Source organism: Astatotilapia calliptera, chromosome 4 (genome assembly GCF_900246225.1).
Source record: "Astatotilapia calliptera chromosome 4, fAstCal1.2, whole genome shotgun sequence".
NCBI lineage: Eukaryota > Metazoa > Chordata > Actinopteri > Cichliformes > Cichlidae > Astatotilapia > Astatotilapia calliptera.
In genome coordinates, this window is record NC_039305.1 from 18,172,954 (window position 1) to 18,196,384 (window position 23,431).

The 23,431-nt window shown below is 39.4% G+C and overlaps 1 protein-coding gene across 4 annotated transcripts in view; it reads right to left on the bottom strand.

Moving 5' to 3' along the window:
• The window catches only part of cacna1ia (calcium voltage-gated channel subunit alpha1 Ia), a 203,092-nt gene that overhangs the window by 14,057 nt on the left and 165,604 nt on the right, over nt 1-23,431 (bottom strand). For all 4 annotated transcript variants that reach the window (XM_026165258.1, XM_026165257.1, XM_026165256.1 and 1 more), the window contains exons 23-32: nt 23,210-23,335; nt 23,000-23,089; nt 22,684-22,876; nt 20,316-20,467; nt 19,247-19,356; nt 15,512-15,645; nt 14,530-14,600; nt 8,229-8,307; nt 7,893-8,014; nt 5,774-6,229 (exon numbers count right to left, since the gene is read on the bottom strand). In XM_026165258.1, coding sequence (XP_026021043.1) covers nt 5,774-6,229; nt 7,893-8,014; nt 8,229-8,307; nt 14,530-14,600; nt 15,512-15,645; nt 19,247-19,356; nt 20,316-20,467; nt 22,684-22,876; nt 23,000-23,089; nt 23,210-23,335 — 1,533 coding nt within the window. The remainder of the gene's footprint in view (nt 1-5,773; nt 6,230-7,892; nt 8,015-8,228; nt 8,308-14,529; nt 14,601-15,511; nt 15,646-19,246; nt 19,357-20,315; nt 20,468-22,683; nt 22,877-22,999; nt 23,090-23,209; nt 23,336-23,431) is intronic.

Here is a 23,431-nt window from a genome sequence, read left to right on the forward strand (position 1 = left end):
GCTGGGTTTTGATACAGAGCTGCAGTGCCGCATTTTGGCACAAAGACAAACTGACTCGGCTACATCCAGCTCGGTGTATGCACATATAAAAAAAACATACTCTTCTCTCTCTCTCTCTCTCTCTCTCAGAGAGGCCCTGAGATAGTCCATTCTGTGTAGGTTGAGAGCTTAATATAAAAATAATGTTTGATTGACTGTGGTGGCCTATGTGGTGGCCTCCATTAATAACTGTATTAGTGGACAACAATAGGGCTCGTCTGCAGGGAATGGAAGTTGAGAGAGGGGGAGAGGAGAGAGCTGAAATTAATTACTGCCTCTATCTGACTGTCACTGGCTCGGCTATTATCAGTCCTCTCTTATGCCCGTACTCTCTCTCTCTCTCTCTCTCTCTCTCTCACCGTGCATGTGTCAACTTCCTCTAGTGGCTCCTTTAGTCCCTGTGCAATGCATTACTGGTGTTGCACTATTCTCTAAAAAAAGCACTTTCTTAGTGTTTAATATAGCACATTATAGATTGCATTAGTTGCACCAAAAATCCAAGTTCAACTGAGCTGTCTGCTCTGTATAAATAACGTAAATATCAGCTTTGTAGATGAATACAAAAGATGAACACTGTAGCTCTAATTCTAAAAATACTAGACTGTGCAAAAATCTTGAGCCATCCTTCATCTGTTTATATTTCACCTCTATTCTTTATCACAGAGTGGACTCATTTGTTTAAGTAGTCTTCAGGAATAGTTCTCCAGGCTTCATGAAAGACATTCAGAGCTCGTCTTTGGATGTTGATGGTTTCTGTCAAGATGATCCCACATCTGGAATCTGAAAAGGCCAATCCAGGCCCAATAGTGTTCCATTGTGTGTTTTTCTCTATGTTTTTCTGTGTGTTTGGGATCTTTGTCATGTGCTCAATCAGATGCTTTCCAGGTGGTATTACATGATGGATCAAATCCAATGGTAGTTTCTGTGTTCATAATTGAAAATTTCAACACCGCTGGATGATACATAACAAACCATGACAGAGCCTCCTCCGTACTTTACAGAACATGTATCTGGCTGCAGATGCTCACTGTTGTACCCCACTCGTTTGATCTGACAATTAAAAAATCTAATTTGGATTCTTAATCCACAAGTCATTTGTTCTGATGTAATTGCAATACCTCAGCCTTTTCTCCCTGTTTCCCTTCCTTAAGAATAGCTTTTTGAAAGCCATTTCTGATGAGACTTCAGTAAACAGTAGATGGTCTTAGGTCCTGTATCAGGTATTTGCTGGATTTCCCCCCCTATTTCTTAAGGGCAGGACTTTCAGATACTGATCATCTGCTGCGGTAGAAGTTTTTTTTTTTTTTTACTCAAGCCAGTTCTTCTTTGTTCTTCACTTGTCTGGTTTCCTCAGATTTTTTAAGGACAAAGTGCACACCATGTTGAAATAGTCCATTTACTATTTACTTTGTTGATTACTTTGTTGGTGCAAAAAAATATTTTATGACTGTTAAACTGTGTTAACTTTGGCAACTAAAGAAATGGGAAAAAATTACGTGAGAAAAAATTTAAAATGAGCTTTTTGTCTGTTATATGTAGACACTGCTTCATCTGCTTGAGTTAGGTGTCTTTTTTATGTTTGAATGATTCATATGTACATGCAAAAAAGAAACAAAAAAGAAAAACATACCTCTGAAAATGGTGAGGTACAAAGACTCGACTTGGGATGTCTCAAGATTTTTGATTAGTACTGTAGCAGTATTACTAGCAGTAATATTACAGCAATTTATTTGACAATGTTTTTCACAGACATACACACACTCATCCTGGTACGAACAATCACACACTCAAACCCCAGGACCCGTGCTCTGAAGATATTACATCGCACTGCCAGATCCCTCACTGCATCGCTTGTGAGAAAGAGAAGCAGAGAGAAAGACAGAGAGAGACAGGATGCTGCCAGTTTATTCTCCCTGGTCTGCATTAAGTTCCTTCGTCAGCCAACGCTGAACTAAAAATGGCTCCGTGCAGCCAAGTTTAGCTCTACAAAGGTGAAATTCCTCATGGCAGCCAGTGAGTCATCTTCATGTGTGTGGTTCTGCGTGGAAATCTCAGACTATCATTAATGATTTCATAATGAAAGCGTGCGTCTCTGCTGACTGCGAGGAGAAATGAGGGACCCTTCCACTCGTTCTCTCACAAACACACACACACACATTAGATGTAGGCAGTGAAATTATGATTTCCAAAGCGTAACCTGTGCACATATGTATGCAAGCTCACATAGTCTCAAATGAGCATTGAAAGGTTAATAAAGCCTAAATGAAAAAAAGCTTCAGTGAATAAGTGATTAACATTTTTCACCTCTCCTCGCTGACTGCATTGGCTACAGAGAAGATGGCGAAAAACCTTCATACACAAAATCGACATGATATCACTTTAGTTGTTTAGCTTGATTTTGGAAAATGCCTTTAATTTCTCCCTAATGGTTTAACACTTCTATTACTCATCTTATTCAAACAATTGGCTTTGTGCAAAAACTCCTGCTAAGTCACTGCTTAGCATCTCTTTCTTCTTCTCCTTTTATCTGTTTGTGTAAATGTTTAACCTTCCAGGCCCTCGCTTCCATCTTTCAAAATCGCTTAAAGAAAAAGAACAAAAGTTCTAACAACTTATACAAAGAGATCGACTGATTGAGTGCACTCAAGAAATGCGGGCTGTCAGTGAATTTTTACTAAAAAAGAAATCAAGCAATGATTCTCTCTCTCTCTCTGACATCAGAACCATTTTAAACAGAAATTACTGACATTGTTTATCACTTTTGTATTCTTGCAGCTTGCTCGTCAAATATGTAATTTTCCCTGCATGAACTAATCCATTGACACCGTGTAAAGAGAAGCAAACTGACAGACAGCCAGAGAGACAGAAATATCGCAGTAATAATATATAATAAGTCCTTTCATGTGCACTGTCTGCTCGTAGTCTGAGCTGTACCTGTGTATTTTTATTTACCTGCGTAATTCCCACATACTCAGCCCTGAGGAAGCCTCCATCAAAAAATGATAGCAGCTCTTACAGCGGAATATATAAAGCGTGCATACAATAACAACTCTGTTTCTAAAAAGAAACATTTAAGACTTTTGTGCAATCGAAAATGGCACAAAGAAAACAAAAAACATGTTGAAACTGAGATTTTTTTTCAAAGACGCTCATTTTAAAGTTAATTTAAGCAACATGTGGGCAGGTTTTTATCATCCCTTCCTCACAAGTTGCATGTACATGTCTTCCTTCATAAAGAATTTCATCAGTTCACAACCTCTTTGTCATATTCTTTGTTTCATAATAAGAATTTTTCAATGAGTTTCAGGTCTGGACTGTAAAAGGCCAGTTTAGCATTAATGCTGCCTCCACATATTTTTTGTTACCTGTGTGTTACGCCCCTCTGCAGCCCCTAATCTCTTTGCAGTGGAAATGCAAGAGTGTTCAGCTGTTGCTAATTGACCACACCTAGTCAGGTGTGGATAAAGGAATACCTGAGGCAGATTCATGTTTACATGCTTTTTCTTTGCATGAGGTTTTAACTACAGTTTTACAGTGAGAAACTAGGTTTACCAGCAGTGCTTTTCAGCATTTCTTTGGTCCAAAATGTTTTGTTGTTGAGCTGACGGGATGGTGATAGCAACTCAGATAATCAACAGGCTGCAAAGCTAAAAGAAAATCGACACCAACTGTGTCATTATGGACTAAAATCTCTGAGGAAATTTTCCAACACCTTATTGAATTGATGTCACAAAGAATTAAGGCAGTTCTGAAGGCAAAAAGGAGAGTCTGATCAGGTACTAGTAAAGTGTAACTACTCGCCAGGCCAGTCTTTTTTACCCAGTTTCACCATTTGATATATTTTCTTTGTACCAGATTTAATTAAATTCAAGTTTTAAAAGATTTACAAACTATTAAATTTGTTTATTATTTTCCTTTTACACAGCATCTAAAAAGAAGGTTGTACTTCATCTGTGTCAGACCTGACATTTGTATGTATTCAATAGTGTCTTATAGTACTATTTATATTGTTCTTGCAATAAGCGGTGACCACTCGGGTAGGGCTGCTCGATTATGGCAAAAATGATAATCACGATTATTTGACGATATTTATTTTGTCCGCCAGAGCTTATATATATTTTTTTTACATGCTGTAGTGCCATTTGTGGGAGCATTTCAAGTTGCTATACATCAATACAACTGTTATAGCCCATATTTTAAAAATGTGTATGCATTAAGTCCATAGTAACTACATTAATTGCAAAAAAGTGCAATAAACTACAAAAAAATTGAAAATCGTTTTTGTTTTGTTTTTTTTACATATATTTCTACTTGGAGAAATTTAAGAGGTTTATCCCTCAAAACTTTAAATACAATAAAGTTGCAAAAAATCGTTTACAACAACAGGAAATTTATTTTGAGTGTCTTCATAGTTTTATTTTTGGAGATACAGCAATTTTTATATACTGCAGGAAAAACAAAAAAAACAATCCTATGATGCAAATTTGCAAAGAATGTGCATGTGCATCAAAATAAACTATTTCCAGCAGTGCAATTCGAGTTCTAAGGCCTACAAGTAAAAAACTACATTTTCCGCAAAAATGACGTCACTTGCGATAGTTCGCGTTGACGTCTTTTTCAATGTGGGAAGTGTTAAGAACAGCTGATCGGATCAGCAAAGCGTGTTTCTGGAATATTATGTTTTTGTTCCTGCAAGCGCTTTTTATGCAATTTTTGCAAAGCTATATGTGGAAGGAAACCGTGACCTAGGACAAGCTGATGGCATAAGATGTAAGTACAACTCCTCTGGTTTCATATGGAAAAAAATTTATTGTGCTAGCTTAGCAGGATTTAAAAATAGTTACACAAAACGAGCATGCTGCTCTGACCGGCTTTAAAGGTTTAACAATAACAATATATTGAATAATGACTTTAAAAAATAATATAAAATAGTGTGCAAATACTGATAACAGTGCAAATGTTTGCAATATAAGAAATAAATGAAAAATGTGAACTTTGCAGTGTTGCTCTGTGGTGCAGCTACGACACCATAGCAAAGTTTACACACTGTGTCTACTTGATCCACGTCTGACTCCGCGAAGCCATAATGTTTCCACACCACTTAAGTTTTTTTTTTTACCTCTCTTTTCAACCAACGGCAGTCACTCTCCTCTCCAAATAACTTCTGCTTAGCTTTCCGAGCTTCCCTCGGGTCCTCTTAATTGTTGTCACGCATGTTCGAAATGCAGAGCAGTGCGCTTGATTTGCCACACGGAGCAGCGCGAGAGTAAAGCATGAGGGAGGGGCTAATAATCGGCTCTGTCATTTTTAATGATCGTTGAAAGCCCAGATCGTAATCGTGATTAAAATTCGATTAATTGAGCAGCCCTACACTCAGGTTTTAGACAGAGTGGACACTGCAGAAAGAAAGGAGCAAACATTTGGGCATCTTCTCTTTATCGCTATGAGAGACGTAGAACTATCAGAGTACTACTGCAGATTGAGAACATCAGCAAGTCTCCTTATGAGGCTCGACACTGATGCTAAAAAAACTAAAAGTCATAGATATCTCATCCTTACTTTCAGGCACAAAGACACACGCATGCTTATTCAATCAAACACACAAAAATGCCTTTCACACTCCCACCAAGCAAAAAGATCCTCATGTACTTTCTTTGTTCTCTCTCTCCCTCTCTCACACACACACACACACACACACACACACACACACACACACACACGCAGACAGACTCACTTGTGCTGGTGAGTACATAGTCTGGCTGGAGTCACTGGAGTTATATGGTCCCTGGTGCGCAGCAGTGACTGCGTGTCGCAGCTTTCTCACTCCTTCTCCTCTCTCTCCTCGGGCACTTCCTCTGTCTCTTCCTCCCGCTGTGCCTCCAGGCCTCGATCCAGCAACGACTAGTCCTTTATCCACCCCCCCACCCCCGCAACCGGGGGCGCCCATGCAACAGAGGGTGCCCTGGGCCAGCTCCAGCTCAATTTCTGCATCCATCTCCGCCTCCTCCTGGGCCTCCTTGTTGGAGTCGTCCAGGTGCTTCATCAGCACGGCCACCACCACGTTGATGAGCACGAACTGGGCGGTGAGCACGAAGGAGACAAAGTACATGGGCGAGATAAACTGAAGGCTTGGATTGCAGGCATAGTCCACATCAGTGCCGTGGTCTGGTGGACACTCCCGCAATGTATCCTGGTCAGACAGAGGATGAGGAGAGGTTGGTCAAGGGTAGTTTTGGGTGAAAGGGAGCAAAACAGATAAGATATCACAAATGTCACTCTTTGGTTAAGAGCTTCTTCTTGAATATTTGGAAAGTGGCGGAGATGATGAGAAGAAGTCTCGAGTCAAAATTTAAAAGTCGTCATGTATTGATGCGAGCTCAGCCCTGAAGCAACTTAATCATTCACAACAAAAAGTAATTTTACTGCTAGAATTATCTTTCTCATGCTAACAAGGCTCTTTGTAGTCATGCCTGCTTGTATTATCTTCATACACTTGCTTCTGTGCAAAATAACAAGGGGACGATATTTTTACTTTTGTCTTTTGAAAAGTTATTAGTGGTTTTCCAGTCTGGTTAACACGCGCACAGCGGAGTTCAGGCAGAGAAGAACCAAAGTGACAAGTGTTTTCTGGAGGAAGTACACATATCTCACCCAGGCTGTGACCACACATAACAATTTTAGCCCTCTGAGCTGAAGCTGGTCTTTTCTGTCTAATTTGCTTTGACATTTACAGACCCTGTGCCCCTTCACAAAGCTCCCATCATTTCTGCATCCTTTTCCATCTTCTTTGCTTAAATATTTCCATTTTCTCCTCATCCGAGCCTCCGTTTTCAAACGCACTCTCTTCCCTGTTTTGCATTTTTGCTGTAATCCCACACCCACAGCCCCTCACCCCCTGGAGAGGAGAAAGCATAATAACTGGTCAGTTCTCTTAACCCCTTTCCTTTCCTCTCATCTTCCCTTTTATTACAGTCGGCTAGTGCCTCCTTTTTCTCCCCGCTGCACTCTCCCTCATTATTTCCTCCTCTCTATCGTCACTGCATGACTAATTACTGCTTTCCTTTCCACTAAAGCAGAGCAGGTCTAACCTCTCTCACAGCCCAGGTAGCAAGTTGATGGATAAAATGGCTAAGATTTACTCTGAGGGGCACCATCTGTGGCCCGCTGTCCTGCTTCATGGCCCGCTATCATCCACACTGCCTGCATCGAGTGTGTGCCTAATGGTCCACACCCGACACACAACAGCATAATCTCTGATTCCCGTGCAGCCTCAGAGCGTGGAGGAGATGTGATTATTCCTGGTGGAAGTGGATGTGATTTCAGAGGAAATTGGTGGGGTTTTTTGTTGTTTTTTTTTTTTACATGTGCACGAGGCAGTCATCTCTTTCCATCAGTAGGGAAATGTGTGCTTCCTGTGCTGAGCTAACACATCTCCTTTTCAGAATCATCAGAATCAGAATCAGAATACTTTATTGATCCCTGGGGGAAATTATTTTTTGTTACAGTGCTCCATTTTAAACCAACATTAAGACAAGACAGACAATACGCTAACTAAGAATAGTACAATATATACATATATATACATACATACATACATAAGTCACTTATAAATAAATATTTGGAAAAGAAAAGAAACATGTGTAGTTGCTGTCATTGCTGTCATTAGAGAGAAGGCCAGGATGGTTGACAGTTTACTATTAAAGAGTCTATTTTTAAATAGTGTTTTCTCTCAATCACAGTTAAAAATATACTTGCATGTTTACCCTGTGTAGCATCAGACTGAAGCCTTTCACATGCACTCAATCTAGTAAATAAGACTGACTCAAATATATCTTCATACTATTGCCTTGTACCTTCATAATGCCATTCCAGTTGTCACCCGTTGAGACTTGAAACAATGTAAGAAAGGCCATGCCAAAGTTTTCAAAGGTAGCGTGACGACTCATACCCTCACATGGGTAATCTTCATTGCAAACTGAGAATAAGAGCGAGAAGGATCAAGAGAAGAAGAAGTTAAAAGAGGGGTGAGAGGAAAATGGCAAGCAAAATCTCTCCAATTAAGTCCATCCTGAATAGATACTGTCTGTTACTGAATCGATAGCAGTGTGACCAAACACTATCTGATTCTGAGAGCACAAAATATTTAGCTGCTATCTCAAGGCAGTCTTTAGGATGTTATATGAACTCACCTAGTTCTCCAAAAAGCTCTACTCCTAAGGCGGCGTAGATGAAAAACAGCAGCATGAAGAGCAGGCCCAGGTTACCCACCTACAATGGGCACACAGAAGGAAAAAGGTATTATTGCGTGTTTGTCATAAATTCATAAAGAGTATTTTAATATCTGCAGGAATGAAGAACTTTGTAGATGGCATTATGGTCGGGTCAGTGTCTAATGCACAAGTTACAGTCCTTTTAGTGAAAAACAAAAGCGTATTCTAAACACTAATATATGCGCATAACTAAATGCACTCACCAGACACTTTATGAAGTACAATTGTTTAACTGACTGTTATTGCAAATATCTAATCAGCCAATAACATTGCAGATTTTGAATGTGGCATGATTGGCCCGACAGACTGGGCTGAGTATTTTGAAAAACTGCTGATCTAGTGGAATTTTCCACACACAGCCAGAAAATATCCAGCGAGCTGCAGTGCACTGGGTAAAAAAGCGTTGTTGATGCCATGTCAGAGGAGATCAGGCACACAGGCAACGGTAATTCAAATAACAACTCGTTATAAGCAAGTTACACAGAAGAGCATCTGCAAATGTACAGCATGTTAAACTTTGAAGTAGATGGGCAACAGCAACAGAAGAGCACACTGGTTCCATTGCTGTCAGCTAAGAACAGAAAACTGAGGCTACAACAGAAGATTGTAAAAACTTGGCCTGGCCTAATCAGTCTTACTTTCTTCTGCATTATTTGAATGGTAGGGTCACAATTTGTTATAAACACAATGAAATGTTTATATTGTCTATCCTGTAAAATAGTCAGATGTCTATTCATATTAATGTACAGAATTCACCTGCTTGCTGCTACTACTGCACATTTACCCAATGTATATACTATATATATGTGTAATGTTCTTCCTCTACCCCCCATTTTTGCACATGTCGAGGAGCGTGTCAGGCTACATTTCACTGTGTGTTATACTTGTATAACTATGCATGTGACAAATAAAGAACCTTGAACCTTGAAAGCATGGATCCAACCTGCCTTGTATGAACAGTTCAGGCTGGAGGTTGTGGTGTAGGAATTTTTTTTTTGTATTAACTGATCATCTTTTAAACACTACACTCGACTGGGTTATTGTTACTGACTGTGTCCATCCCTTTATGATGTACTCATTTTCTGATGGCTGCTTCCAGCAGGATAGTACATCATGCCACAAACCTCAAATAATCACCTCACTTTGGGATGTGGTGGAATGGAAGATTCACATTACTAATGGGTAGCAATTGCACAATACTGTTATGTTAATATAGACCAAACTCTTACAGGAATGCTTCCAGCACCTCGTTGAAGCCATGCATGAAGAATTAAGGCAGTTCTACTCCTTGCGAAGTGTAACTAATGAAGTGTCCCATGAGTGTTTTTCTTATGACTAGAAATAAATCGATCCCTGCTTCGTCTGCATCCATAAAATATGTTATTGCAAAGTAAAACACAAATTGATGATAATATAGTACGTGTATTATTACAGTCACACATTATGTTAATTCTAATGATTTTTGTTCCTGCTTTTGAAAAGGTCTCATACAATACAATTTCATTTTTACAAGATTTCCAGTATCTATAGGGCTTCGGAAGAAAACTCCTTTTCATTATATTTTATCATTAAACAAATCACTGAGTGATGGATATGCACGGACCTAATCCAATATTCCAACTTGTTCTGTCATGCTCCTCTCACCCTTCTTGGTTCTGTAAACAGACTTTGACACGACTAAAGCCACAATGCTGTGAATTTTTCAGCTTGGGCTTTTGGGACTTGGCTTGGATCCATGCCACGAAACAGCCTTCTGTTGCTTCACCCTAATAGTGATGATGTTGTATGGTTAAAACATTTCTAATCCTATTAAGGAGATGCAAAAGCTAGCCTCCTATTCACCGCCTTTAATGCTCTGCAAGCAGCACTGTTCCACTGAGAATGAGGGAATATTCAATGTGTGCCTCAGTACTCAGTGCACAGAGACTTTTCAAGGAAACTATACTTGTGATTTGCTGCCAGTTCAGCTGAAGAACACTGCACCAACACTACAGCGGCTAGGGCAGCATTTGTTCACAGGAAATTACACATCAGCTGTTGTGCAAGTGAACTTTATAAAGAAAATTACATTGTGGTGCTTTGCCAGGCTTTTTTTTTGGCTCTGTTTGAGGCAGGATCTTTAATGATGCCATGCTGAAGAGGAAAATAATTGTGAAAAAGAGAACTTTGATAGTAATATCTGGTTTAGTCGGAGAGCTCTCAGTAAATGGAAGCCAAGTCAAACATTTCTCATTTAGTTTAGCTGTCAATGAATTTCAGACAAGGACTTTTCCAGCAAAGAACAACAAATCTAGTGGAATACATTAAAAGTAGCTCTTTCATGCTCAGGGTTTAAATATGTTCAGGGTTTGTCTTTGTTACTATATCTCATGAAAATGATTTCAAAAAGTGTTAAAAATGATAATGACATACCATATAATACCTGATGTACTTTATCTGCTAAGCCAACAGCATTGATTAAAAGAGATTTAAAATATAGTGAAAAGTAAAAGGAAAAGAAGCAGAAGAAGGAGTTCGTTCAGGTATGCCACAAAGTCAAACTCAGCTTCAATCCCAGCAAAGGAGCTGCTCTCACAGCCAGCTCACAACAGCTGATGGATCAGCTGATAACATCCTACACAGCCAATTGATAAATCTATGATAAGGCCTGTAATTAGTTAAGTTGCTTTAGCCTGGTCACATTTGCTGTCCATTGCAAGCTCCTGCGCCGCCTCCAAACCCCAGCTCCACTTTTCACACTGTTTTTGGCTATTGCTGACTGTCAGGTGTCACTTACCACCCATCAGGGACAACTGTAGCATCAGAGAACCATGAATATACTACCAAACTTTCACATGAACTCTTTACTCTGCTGCCCTCTGGAAGGAGGCCCTGAATCAGGGGGGAAGGGGTGAAGACACCTTGTCCGACCAACGATCATAAGCTCATGTATTTCGTTCTCTTACAGAAACTTGTCTCCAAACACAAATTAGCGGTAGAGAAACTTTGAAAAGTGCAACAGAAACTTGAAGCAGAGAAAATTTTGAAATATGTTGGGTTCAGGATAAGGCAGAGCTTTTAATTTGAAGGCGACCTTTGCCCTTTTGTAGTTTGCATCACACCTTTTCAAGTTTCACTACAGCCTGCAGGGTAAAATGAGGAGTGTTTGTAGACAAGTGGTGTCTTGCATACAATCTACTGGCTACAGCAGCAACCTGCTAGTGACCAAAGCATCACCAAAGGTTTTTGGTGCAGCTCCCTCTTTGCAAATTTTACTCACTTTTAATTTCACTTGCAATCACTTGCTACCCAGTTAGGGAAACAGCCATTTTTCCCTAGCCCCTTAGACTTGCCTCACATGTAATATGAATTATATAACAGTTAAACCCTCCCAGTCCTCCTTTGGACTGAAAATAATGGAAGTAAATGCATCACAACAGAGGAACGTGTCTACACAGTTTGTATCTCTGTGTTACTCTTCCTGGATTCCTGAGCCAATCAATAATGATGAACTAACAATAAAGTTTTGCTAGTCTAGTATTAAGGCTAATCATCTGTTTGGTGAAAATTATTGACTTTAATCTATACTTACAAAATAACATGCAAACTACTTTGCTATTTCTTTAGACTATATTTTGCAAAGATGAGAAAGATGAAGCTTTCTTTTATTATTTTAATGATTTAATTTGGCAGCAAACACGCATATTAACTGCTCCTTTTCAAAACTTGATTGTATTCTTAAGGGAAAGTGGCTTTCTAAATGATTTCTACAGTTTTCACAGGCATTTCTGGAGTTTTGTCAGCCATTTCCAGACAAAAAAATAAATACACATCTGGCTCGGCTTTAGCGCTAACGTGGCATAAACTGTTAGTGACAGGTTGCAGCCGTTTTGCATCAGTTAAGGAGGAAAGCTTAACAGAGAACGCTTCAGGGTAAATGACTTTGTCTCACTGCCTATTTGTAAAGACAAGCCATGAAAATACATTTCTTAACATGTCACTGAGCTATTAAGCTTACACACCCTTTCAGTTTATAGATCCCTCATTACATCTCCATGTCTTGTCATGATCTATTAACGGCAGAAACCGACTGTGTAACTTGTGGAGTGCTGAAATGATGTTTTATCTCATAAATTGTTATTGTAGCAGCCATCTGTCGCCATGTGCCACGGTAGCGTAATTCATATTCTGTGGCCTCCCATGGCATTATCAAGCGTTTGACTCTTCAGCTGAATTCTTAAGCCTTTGTTGAAATGTCAATAATCTCTTCAATGTCCTACGTGATGAAAAGCTGGCAGCTAGCCATTTCATTTTCACTGTGAAATATAGCGTAGTATCACCTGAGGTTAAATCTCTCACCAGGTATAATGCAGTCACTCTGACTGTTTCAATACCTCACACACACGCACACACACACACACACACACACACACACACACACACACACACACACACACACACACACACACACACACACACACATACACAGACCTCCTGGAACTGTTTAATTAGCCCTAGTTTTAATTACCTCCCTTGTTGCCCTTGGGATAGAGTGAAGGGCTCAGTGTTAATGAGAGCGGGATCAATAGAAAAGAAAGACAAGGAATCTGTTCTCCCTCACCTCTGCCTGCCCTCCTTTCAACACGCCACCTGTTTCTCTGTGCTTGCTTCATCTTAGTTTTGATGGTCAATGGATCAAACTGTCTGTATGTGTGTGTGTTTGTGTGTGTATCCTACATAAGGCACTACACGTCTTTATTTCATTCATTTATTTTTGGAAAACCTGTTGGTCTGGACCATTTGTTCTGAAAACTTTTTCTGTCATGCCCCACTTTTCAAAGCTGAAAAACGATCCATAGCCCACACCCCATTATTTTATCATTAACAATTAAAAGGATTCATGTTGAATTTGAAGAGACTCAAGGTTAGAACAATAGCATCTGCACACTAACGGTTTATTTTCCCTCCTATCCGTAAATTATGTTAATTTAACTTAGCTTCACTCCGTACATTTCCCCTGGTGCTCCCCAAAACACCTGCAGTAGCTCCACGCCCCTCCAGTGGTGCCTGCCCCACAGTTTGAGAACCACTATTTAAAACACAATGACTAAAAGGAGACAAAGGCCTGCAAATTTTGTGGGTATTTATTTTCTTTCCTGTAAGGTACAAAGAAAAGATAATCGTTACCAAATTTATAATACGATAAAAAAAGGTATAGTTGAATAATAGAACATCCATCTGTTGAATATTAAATAAAGAAGTAAAAAAAAGATGTAAAAAGGCAAAATTTACCCACTACAAAATACGACCTGTACCGTGAAAAGCACAGCATATTTACGACGTTAGACGAGAAATATTATTTCCTAGTGTCCTGTAAAAACCTGACTTTTTGTGCTTGTTATTCTAGTGTCCCTACCTTTAAGTACTTGTAGTTAAATATAATTACATTAGAATTTCAAATAAAATATATTAAAATTCCATTTAATTTGAGGGGAATTATGCCCTTACTGTGGACCATATTATAAAGTTACTGAAATGTGAGAGTGGCCTCTATCTTCTCATTTAATTTTCCAGAATTCTGAAATTATTGTTTCACTTTTTGCTGGAAAAATTCTGACAGTTTTGATGGAGTTAAAAAGTAATGCTCCAAAAAATGACACCAGCATACACCAAGAACATTAACCAATAAGTGTTGAGACACTGGGGGAGATGGCATGCAAACAGAAACATCATACATACTTTCTACAACATGTTTGATGTGCCGTTTCACACTTCATGTTCTAATGAGTACAGTTATTCTAGAAAAAACAAACAGAAATAGACAGGCAGCTGAATATTAGGTGCCCTGGAACAGTGAGAGACGGCCTGGGCACTGTTTGACTCTGTGGACAATTCGCCACTAAATGAACTAAAGACTAGTTTACAAGCTGTTTCTAACACACTGCGGTCTCAGTGGGAATCTGGGAACTCTCCGTGGTGCTGAAAGTGAAAACAAGCAAAAACCTGCCTGTGTGTATATGTACGCAGATGCATATGTGTGTTCCAGGCTCCCAGTGTGTGTGGTAAATGAGTCATCCATTAGAGTTGCCTACAGGCCAACAAAGAAAGGGAAGAGGGGCTAGTACCCCCCTTGGCTATTGACTGAGACTGGCCAACTTTCTCTTGGGGGACTGTGGAGTGAGTGTGTGTGCGTGCATGTGTGTGTCTGAGCAGAGGAAGAGAAAGACTAAGTGTTTTTTACCTGAGGCAGGGCTTGGACTACTGTATCCAACAGGGCTCTCATTCCTGTTGCCATTTTCAGCAGCTTCAGCACTGAGAGAGACAGAGAGAGGTGGGAATTTAGAAGGAAGTCCCTCAGGTTCAATTACATGCTACATGTACATAGAATGGGAAACAGTGATCTGTGGAAACATCAGTTCATGATTTTGCCTTGTAAAACGAAAGCATTCACGTCAAGCCTTTTCCTGCATATTAACAAAGGAAAATCTCTGGGAGTGTGGTAACAACATTTCTACTTGTATTTCCTTTAAAGTTGGGTTTAATTTAACCAAGCTTAAATTCATTTTTGTTTATCAAATGTCCAAAAATCCATAAACTTCTGTTAACTTAAGTAAGAAATCCTTTTAATACGACAGAATATTAGGGCCACATTAAGAAAAAATAGAAGATTTATATCAATTTTTTCATTAATATTGTTCATTTTGAGAATAAAGCGAAAATTTCAAGATTAAATCCAGGGTGAGTCAGTGAAACACTTTGATCAGCTTTCTTGTAATACAACACGTTCCCTCTGTACTGCACGAGGGTGTAACCATCGATGTCCTTGCATCGGTCCACTGCCAGTTTTTTCCTTTGTGTGGGTTTTTCTTCTGACCAGTTATAGCTTTCTCCACCATCTCGTCCTCTGTCCTAATGCTTAACAATTATCACCAAACTGTGTTCATGTGCTAAAAGGGAAATCATTTCTGAAGTACAATTTCACTAACTCATCTAGACAATTTTGTAGAGGGTAGAACAGCTGGGTCACTTGTTCGCCTTGAAACAACAACTTTAATCTCCACATTTTGACTTTTTTTCCTTAAAATTTAGAGTTTAATCGTAACATTTTGAACCAGTATGTGAGCTGAAATGGTTATATCAAAATATAACTGTAACCCCCCCCCCAAAAAAAAAAAAAACCAAAAACAAAAAGACATGTATGTGATTATTCACAGCATATTTACCTCTTGCTATCCTCAGTACTCTCATGATCCTGATGATGGTGGGGTTGATAGGCAGAGCAGCACTGATCTCAATTTCTTCCAGCGTGATGCCCATCAGTGACAGGAGCACTATGGCCAGATCCAACTGGTTCCACCTAGTACAAGTTCACACGTTCACTCTCATGTGGTGGAGTAAAAAAAAAAAGCATTGCACTAAACTCGAAATATAGAGAGTGACTACAAAACACAGACGCTCTGGTTCACTGGGGGAGTAAATAAGTCACACTTGTTAAAACTGCTGCAGACTCAAATAGGCTGTTCACCAAGTTCTGAGCTTTATTCTTTAAGGAGGCATCTACACATTAATCTCCTTTGAGATTTACACATTGCTGACATTGATGCTACAGTTCCTCAGACCCAAGAGTCCTTAAAGACATCATCTTGTCAGACAATTTAATTTTAAGGCTTGAGGACAGATGGGAAACAGATGGTGCCAACAATTTGAAGAAAACCATTGCCAGCGCAACATCTGACTTAAAGGTGCGGTACGTCGTTCTAATCCAATACACTTTTTGTCAAATTCAGCTAATATTTCCTCTGGGTCTGCTCGTTGTTGTTGGTGGTGTGTGTGTGTGCACTAAAAAAGTGTTTGCACACAGTCCTGGTTCTGCAAATTGGGAAAAAAGTAAATCCCACGGATCAAACCACACAGCAAAACAACAAATCTATGAATTTAGTGAGTAGACATTTGGGAGGAGATTGTTTTTTAGAATGTCTCCCTTAAATTTAAAGGCATTTTATTTATTCTGATGAAACTGCACCACATTTGCAAGGCTTCCAACTTTTCAAGTCCAAAAACAGCCCCCGCGCTTCCAACAGACTGTCCAACCAAATGTGGGCAACAACTGATTGAATTTGTTTAGGTTCAGGACTGTGTGAGTGTTTATGAGAGACGGTAAATACAATGTAAGATCACAGCGAGGCACCCAGCGCGGTGAAACATTTAGATTGGAAATCTGGAAAACAAGACGGCAACAACTTGTGAAAAGGTTTAATTAAAGTTGCGCTTTGCTTTTCTGTTATTGACACTGTTAAGCTCAGATTTCTCTAATGAAGCACGCTCCACTTAACTACCCGTGTCTTCAACTGTAAGACCTTGTCATGTGCCGTGCGTTTTACCTGCTACTCCACTGACCCAATTCTAAAGCTGGCCCGAGAGTCACCCCAGCGTATACCGTAAATCACACTATGCACAATGAGTGCTCGCGGCTGTTGCTGACACTACATAAAAAGAGACAAATTGCCAGCTGATCATTGCGTGATAAATTCTCTCTATATCCGCCCATCTCTTTCTCATTTCATCATTCATTTGTCCCCTCCATTTTTTTGTCTTTGATCACTGCAGCTTCCATCTTCTATATATTATCTGTCTTTTTTCTGCATCTCTCTCTCTCCGTCTTCCACCTTATCTCTTTTACAAACCATTTTTTTTGCTATTCTTTTCCCGCTGTCTGGTCTCTCTTCGGTAACTGAAATAGGTCAATGACATTAAACTACCATCAGTATAATATGAGCTCCCAAATCTGGTTCTGCCTAAATTAGTCACTGCATAGCTCTCAAAAGACATGAGTGTCATCATTGTGCAGTAACAGATGAGGCTGTAAATAGAGAAGCGCTGAGCTGATTTTCCTATAAAAGTCAAACAAAGGTGAGTACAGTAAGATGGAGAGATTTTCAGTGTATTCATTTCACATCCACACAATTGACAGGCACATTTCATTTGGTGGTGAGATTGTTCTTTTACAGCTTCATATTTTTATGGATTATACCACATTAGCTTTACTTGGTTCATAGTTTAAAATGATCCCTTTTTATCTTACATTTAGTCTTTCTCCTGCCCTCGGTTCATTCTTTCCTTGTTATTTTAGCTTCTTTAAGGACCACTTAACTGATTGGCTGCCATTTGTCAACAGAAGATCATATTAAATATGAGCATTTGTGAGCAACTGTACTTAAAATTGATCTCCAGTATTTTACCTGCAGTACTGGTAGTGTCCCAGTGTGTTGCAGTGTGTTTGAAACCATGTCATGCTGAAAAATGAAGCTGATGCCAGTCAGATGCTTTCTAGATGGTATTGCATGGTGGTTTAAAATCACACACTACTTTTTGTGTTCATAATTTCATTAATTTTTATGAGATTCTTCAGTACTACTCGTTCAAATGCAGCTCCAATCCCTGACAGAGCCCCTACCGTGTTTAAGGGATGGCTTTAGGCTCTCACTGTTGTACCTCTCCTGTCCTGACCTCCAAAAACCAAACCAAAAGTGTCACATTTGGATTCATCACTCCATCAGACCTGTTACAACTGAATTCCAGTCCAAATCTTGTGCAATCTGCCATACCTCAGCCTTTTCTCCCCGTTTCCCTTCCCAAAGAAGGCTTCTTGACTGCCAGGCTTCCACTGAGAGCATTTCTGATGAAGCTTCAGTGAACAGTAGATGGATCGGCTAAAGGGCTAGATGCATCTCTTGTGTCCTGTGTCAGGTCTTTGGTGGTCTTTTTCCCTATTTCTTTGACTTGAATTTCACGACTTTCAGACACTGTTCTGCTGCTGATAGTGTTTTTAAGGACACACTGCACACTACGCCAATATATCCCACAAAATACGTCCTTTTTCAGTTAATAGCTCTTTGCGGTGCAAAACTACAAGTTCATTCCAGTCAAATTGTGTTGTCTTTTTTAATTTTTGTAAATTCAACTAAAGAAATGGGAGCAGATTACATGCTTATATGATAGGCTTCTATAGCCTATCAAGTCCACTAAAGACACAATCTAAAATCAGTTCTTTGCTATATGTGAGGGCTGGCTCAAGACATTTGCATAGTACTGTAATTATTATATTATTATGCACCTTAAAATAAGCCTTTTAACTGTAAGCAATTTAAGGTTTATATTTGCACAGTATAGCTTGATGGAATAAGGGCATGACAGAGGGCTTAAAAGAAACAAAGTAGGAAAAACAAACCTCTTTATTATTTAAAGCTTTCTTAACTTCCAGCTAAGCAGACTGAGGTACTATGCTCTTTATACTACTTAAGACATTATAGACAGAACCCACAATGTGTGCTAAGTGTCATATTTGTAGTGCTTATTATTTAGTAGACTTGACAACAGAACGTTTAACGCCAGCACAAATATTTCAGCACATTCATAATCCTAGATGCCGTCAAAGCTGCTATTCCACTTATAATGATCAAAGCAAACGGCAGATTTATTTAGCCATTACACTTTGAACCAAATAACTGTTTATTGTAGCACTATTTATATTATATGTTAACTTGAGAGATTATAGCATGTGCCAAAAGCCCTAATAGTCGACTTAGTGGGGTTTTTTTCTGTTGCTTTTTTTTCTTTTTATCATCATATATGTGATAAGTGGTTTAGCTGAACAGACAGTGACACAGGATGACATTGTAATTTTTGACTGATATAAATGTCCACATCTAATCCAAAGGCTGCTTAAGGTTAGACACTGTGGGGCCATAAGAAAAGCTGTCTGTCATTCAGAAACAGATTAATCCATCTCTGGACAGCAGATTTAACAAATCCACAGTGGAAGCATGAGATCTGCTGTGCTGCCAAGCTTTTTGCTATTCAAACACGCTGCTACAAATAAGCACTATTACACTTAGACAGGAAGATGGTTTCAAGCAGTATCACGTCTTGATCACAAAAAGTAGAAACAGGCACTGTACCTGTCTTTGAAGAAGCGACGGACGCCGAAGGCAATGAGTTTGAGCACTGCTTCCAGCACAAACATGGAGGTGAAGAAGTAGTTGCAGTATTTCAGGGCAAGATCCAAAGACTGCAAAGAGAGAGTAAAAAAGGGGCATGTGTGTGTGTGTGTGTGTATAAATAATGGGGTAGAGTGAGTTAACAGTTGCATCAGCAAATTGGAATTTGTCCAACTGTGTGTATCGTAAAATCAAGCAAGCCAGAGGCCAAAGGAGAGCATGCTCCATTCATGGCACTAGAAACACACCACGCATTATGTCCTCTAAAGATATAAAATAGTATTTAAATATTCCAAATGCAAACATGCTTTATTTATTTTTTTACATCCAATCCAGCTTCCAGTCACTGAAGAGGCTATTTTCTCCCTTTATAAATAGAGCTGTGTTTTCTAACAAGTGGGAGGCTCCCAAATGTCAGGACCAACAGCTGACAAACACAGCCGAGACCTGTGATATTTATCTGATGCTCGGTCAGTTTGAGAAAGCTCACTCCATTTTAAAGGTCAAATGGGCATCTTATCTCAAGGATAATCACTTTTCTCTCCCTTACAAAAGCGCTGACAGGCTTTTAAACCTCCATGTGCCACACAGATACTGTACCGGTAACAGCACTCTGACAGCAGCCCCTTGTCAAATCAGCAGTGCAATCACAGCTCCTTTGTACGGACTCCATATACTCACAATACATGCTATGGAGCCTGGAATACAGTTTTCTGATGCTTTGACTAGTCTGTGGAATTTAAGATGCTGCTGTTTGGAGAAGGGAAGAAGAGCGTGAGGCTGAAAGCTGTGGCGTGATGCAGAAAAGAAATTAGGAAGATATGACAGGCATTAATACTCAGCATAAAAAGCCTGCATACGTTCTTTCTAGTAAGATGCAGCTTGCAGCAATTTCTGTATTTCTGCTTATATGAAAAGCACACGTAAGCTGAAAACACCTGACTTGCATGACATACATAGCTATTCAATTAAATTAGCTATATGCACAACCAGCGTGCACTTTTCCACACACAAGTGAACTTCTGCTTACATGAGGTTGATTGTAGTGCTCTAAGGACATGGTGATGACGTTGATGCAGATGATGAAGGTGATGATGAGGTCCAGGTAGTGATTTGTGCACAGTGTGTGGATCATCAGTCGCATGTTGCCATAGCTGGCATAGTAGGGCAGCTTCTGTGCCTCTGTTAAAAAAAAAAAAACGGGGGTGAAGACGCTACAATAATAGAGAGATAACATAGAAACCCCCCCAAATCATGTGACCCCACTATGAAAAAGTCCAGTCAAGCTTTTCTTTGTTTCTTGGACATTATTAGAGTAGATTTGTAGGAATGAAGTTTCAAAGTACAACCCTAGATCCAAAGGAGTTGGGAGGCTGTGAAAAACATAAATAAAATCTGAATTAAATGATTAATAAAGCCTCATTTTATTTTTAACAGAACTAAAAAGGCCATTTTAAATTTGATGGCAGTGACACATCTGCAAAAAGTTGTAATAGGGCCACGTTTACCACTCTGTAGCATCCACCCTGTGTTTAACAATGTTTAAAAGCTGGCTACTATCTGGCTATTATTCTATTCTATATTTTTGTTTCATAATACAACAAATTTCCAGATGCACAAGCTGCCAGTTCCATAGGCACTAATGAACCCCCATACCATCAGAGGCTTCTGACCTGAGCCAGCTCCCTTTCCTCTTTAGTCCAGCGGATGTGGCATCCATGTTATCCAAAAAGATTTTAAACTTTCAGTTCATCTCACCAAAGAACAATTTTCCACTTTACCTCAGGCCATTTTAAATGAGCTTTGGCCCAAAGGAGACGACGACACTTCTGGATCATGTTCACATATGGCTTTCTCTTTACACAATGAGCTTTTTAACCTGCATTTGTGGATGGCACAGAGCAACTATGTTCACAGACTGGGATTTATATAAGAGTTCCTGAACCTATCCAGTGATTTTCATGACAAAATAATGCCTGTTTTTAATGCAGTGCTGCCTGAGGATTGCAGATATCCACTATTGAGTTTCGGCCTCATCCCTTGCACACAGAGATTTCTCCAGATTTTTGATGATATTATGAACTGTACTGTATACATTGATATATTCCATAATTTTACATTGAGAAGAATTATTCCGAAACCATTCCACAAATTGCAGATACAGTTTTTTTGTAGATTGAATACTCAATAACTCTTCCTCTCTAATGTGCTCTTTTATATCCAGTCCAGTCCTGCTGTCAGTTAACCTGTTTAGCTGTAAGGTCTGCACTCGCAGGCCCCGCTAGTTCAGAGACTTATCCCCATGAACGAAGCAAGACGATCAGAGCTCAGTCCATTCAACTTGCAAGGGAAGCCGGTCGGATCAGGATCTTTGAGCTACGAGCTCCTCACCTGATCCCAGATAAACATTCCTTACTAAATAAGGAACCCAGAATATTGCATAGAATGTGCCTGCAGTTAAAGGCAAGGTTTACAAATTTTAAGCACAACAGTGACAACTTTTAACACAATCATTCTAACAGTTTCTTTTGAGCACAACTTACTTTTCAAGTCACTGGTTGTCCCAACATGTTGCTACCATTAATTCATAATGAACTAATGTTTTTCATGAATTAGTAAAACGTCTGAGTTTAAACAGGTGTTTTCTGTGTTTTATTTTAAATAAAATATGGATTCATAAGATTTGCAAATCACTCTGTTTTTATTTATATCTTACACAGCTCCTCAACTGTTAGTGGAATCAGGTGTGTAATTTCTAATATAATCTATTGTTCTGCAGTTTACATCTGTCCAGCCTTGGTGCAGGCTCTCACGTCATCCAGCGTCTGAAACAAAGTGATTTAGCGACGCTCCTTTTCAGGTCACCCTCACTTTAAGCTCTCTTTGATTTAAGTTACAGAACTGGTTGTTTAATCAGACGTTCCTTAAAAAGCATAATTTCAGTGGCTTGATCGCTGTAAAATCAGAAAAAAGAGGAACTGGAGCAATGTTAGAAAACATAATACTTGCCGTTTATGTTTTTATTATCAATCTGCCTCAATTTCCATCTCTCTGTTTTTATAGCACAAATTTTCATCAGTGATGATCTCAGCTTAGGAAAATGGGTCTCGCAATGTGTCATAATGACAATAGAGCTAAAATGAGATAATAAAGTTCTTCTTTTCAAGCCCTTTGTGCATTATATTACTCTGTCTTGTTATTTTCTGGTAATTGTCATAGTTTTCCATTTGATTTTACCCATTTTTGCTTTCTAAATGTCTGTCTGCTTCTGACTTCCCTTTCAATCCCTGCTCTTTCCCCCTTCAACCACTTTTGCGTTCTGCCTTTTTTTAAAATCCTCTTCTAGCTTTTAGCCTTTTTATTCTCGATCTCCATTTCCTGTCTAACTTCCATCTTACTCCTCCTCTTCTTCTCCATGCGCCGCTGACGTTTCTCCTCACGCCTCTTGGCTTCCTCCACCTCCTGGTGTTGACGGCACTTGTGGAAGTTCTCCACCACCACGCCAACAAACATGTTGAGGACAAAAAAGCTAACGATGAGAAGGAAGGAGATGAAATACAGCAACATCCACGGGTTGTTGTTGGTTATCGGCTGGGGTTGGAGATGTGGAAGTATTATGTTGTGATGGGAAAGGAGACAAAAAGAGAGTTACTGAGATTAAAAAAAATAAAAGGTTGTTTCCTCAAAAAATCATAAAAGCTTATATTCAGGTACCTGCTGGTCCACACCCACGGCGTCCAAACCGTGGTACATGATATTGACCCAGCCGTCTTTGGAGGCGAGTACAAACAGAGACATCAGAGCCTAGACAATACAGGGATGTGAACAAAAAACACTGTTATCCTTACCTCACCCCGACAACTACACACTTTTCTATTGTGTACTGTAAAACATGTAAGTGCAGGAACCGCACGTGGTACTCACCTGTCCCAGGTTGTCAAAGTTGTACTTATGGTGGACCCATTTATAGTTGGCTTGCACACAATCAGACTTGTTGGTGATGTTTTTGACATCAGGACCCAAGCAGTAGAAGAACTTGCCTTTAAAGAGCTGTCAGTTCAAGGACAAAGAAACCAAGATTTGGAGCTCTGTACTTATATATAAAACAGAGAAATACTCCTTAGAGAGACTGGACCTCTTTAAGGA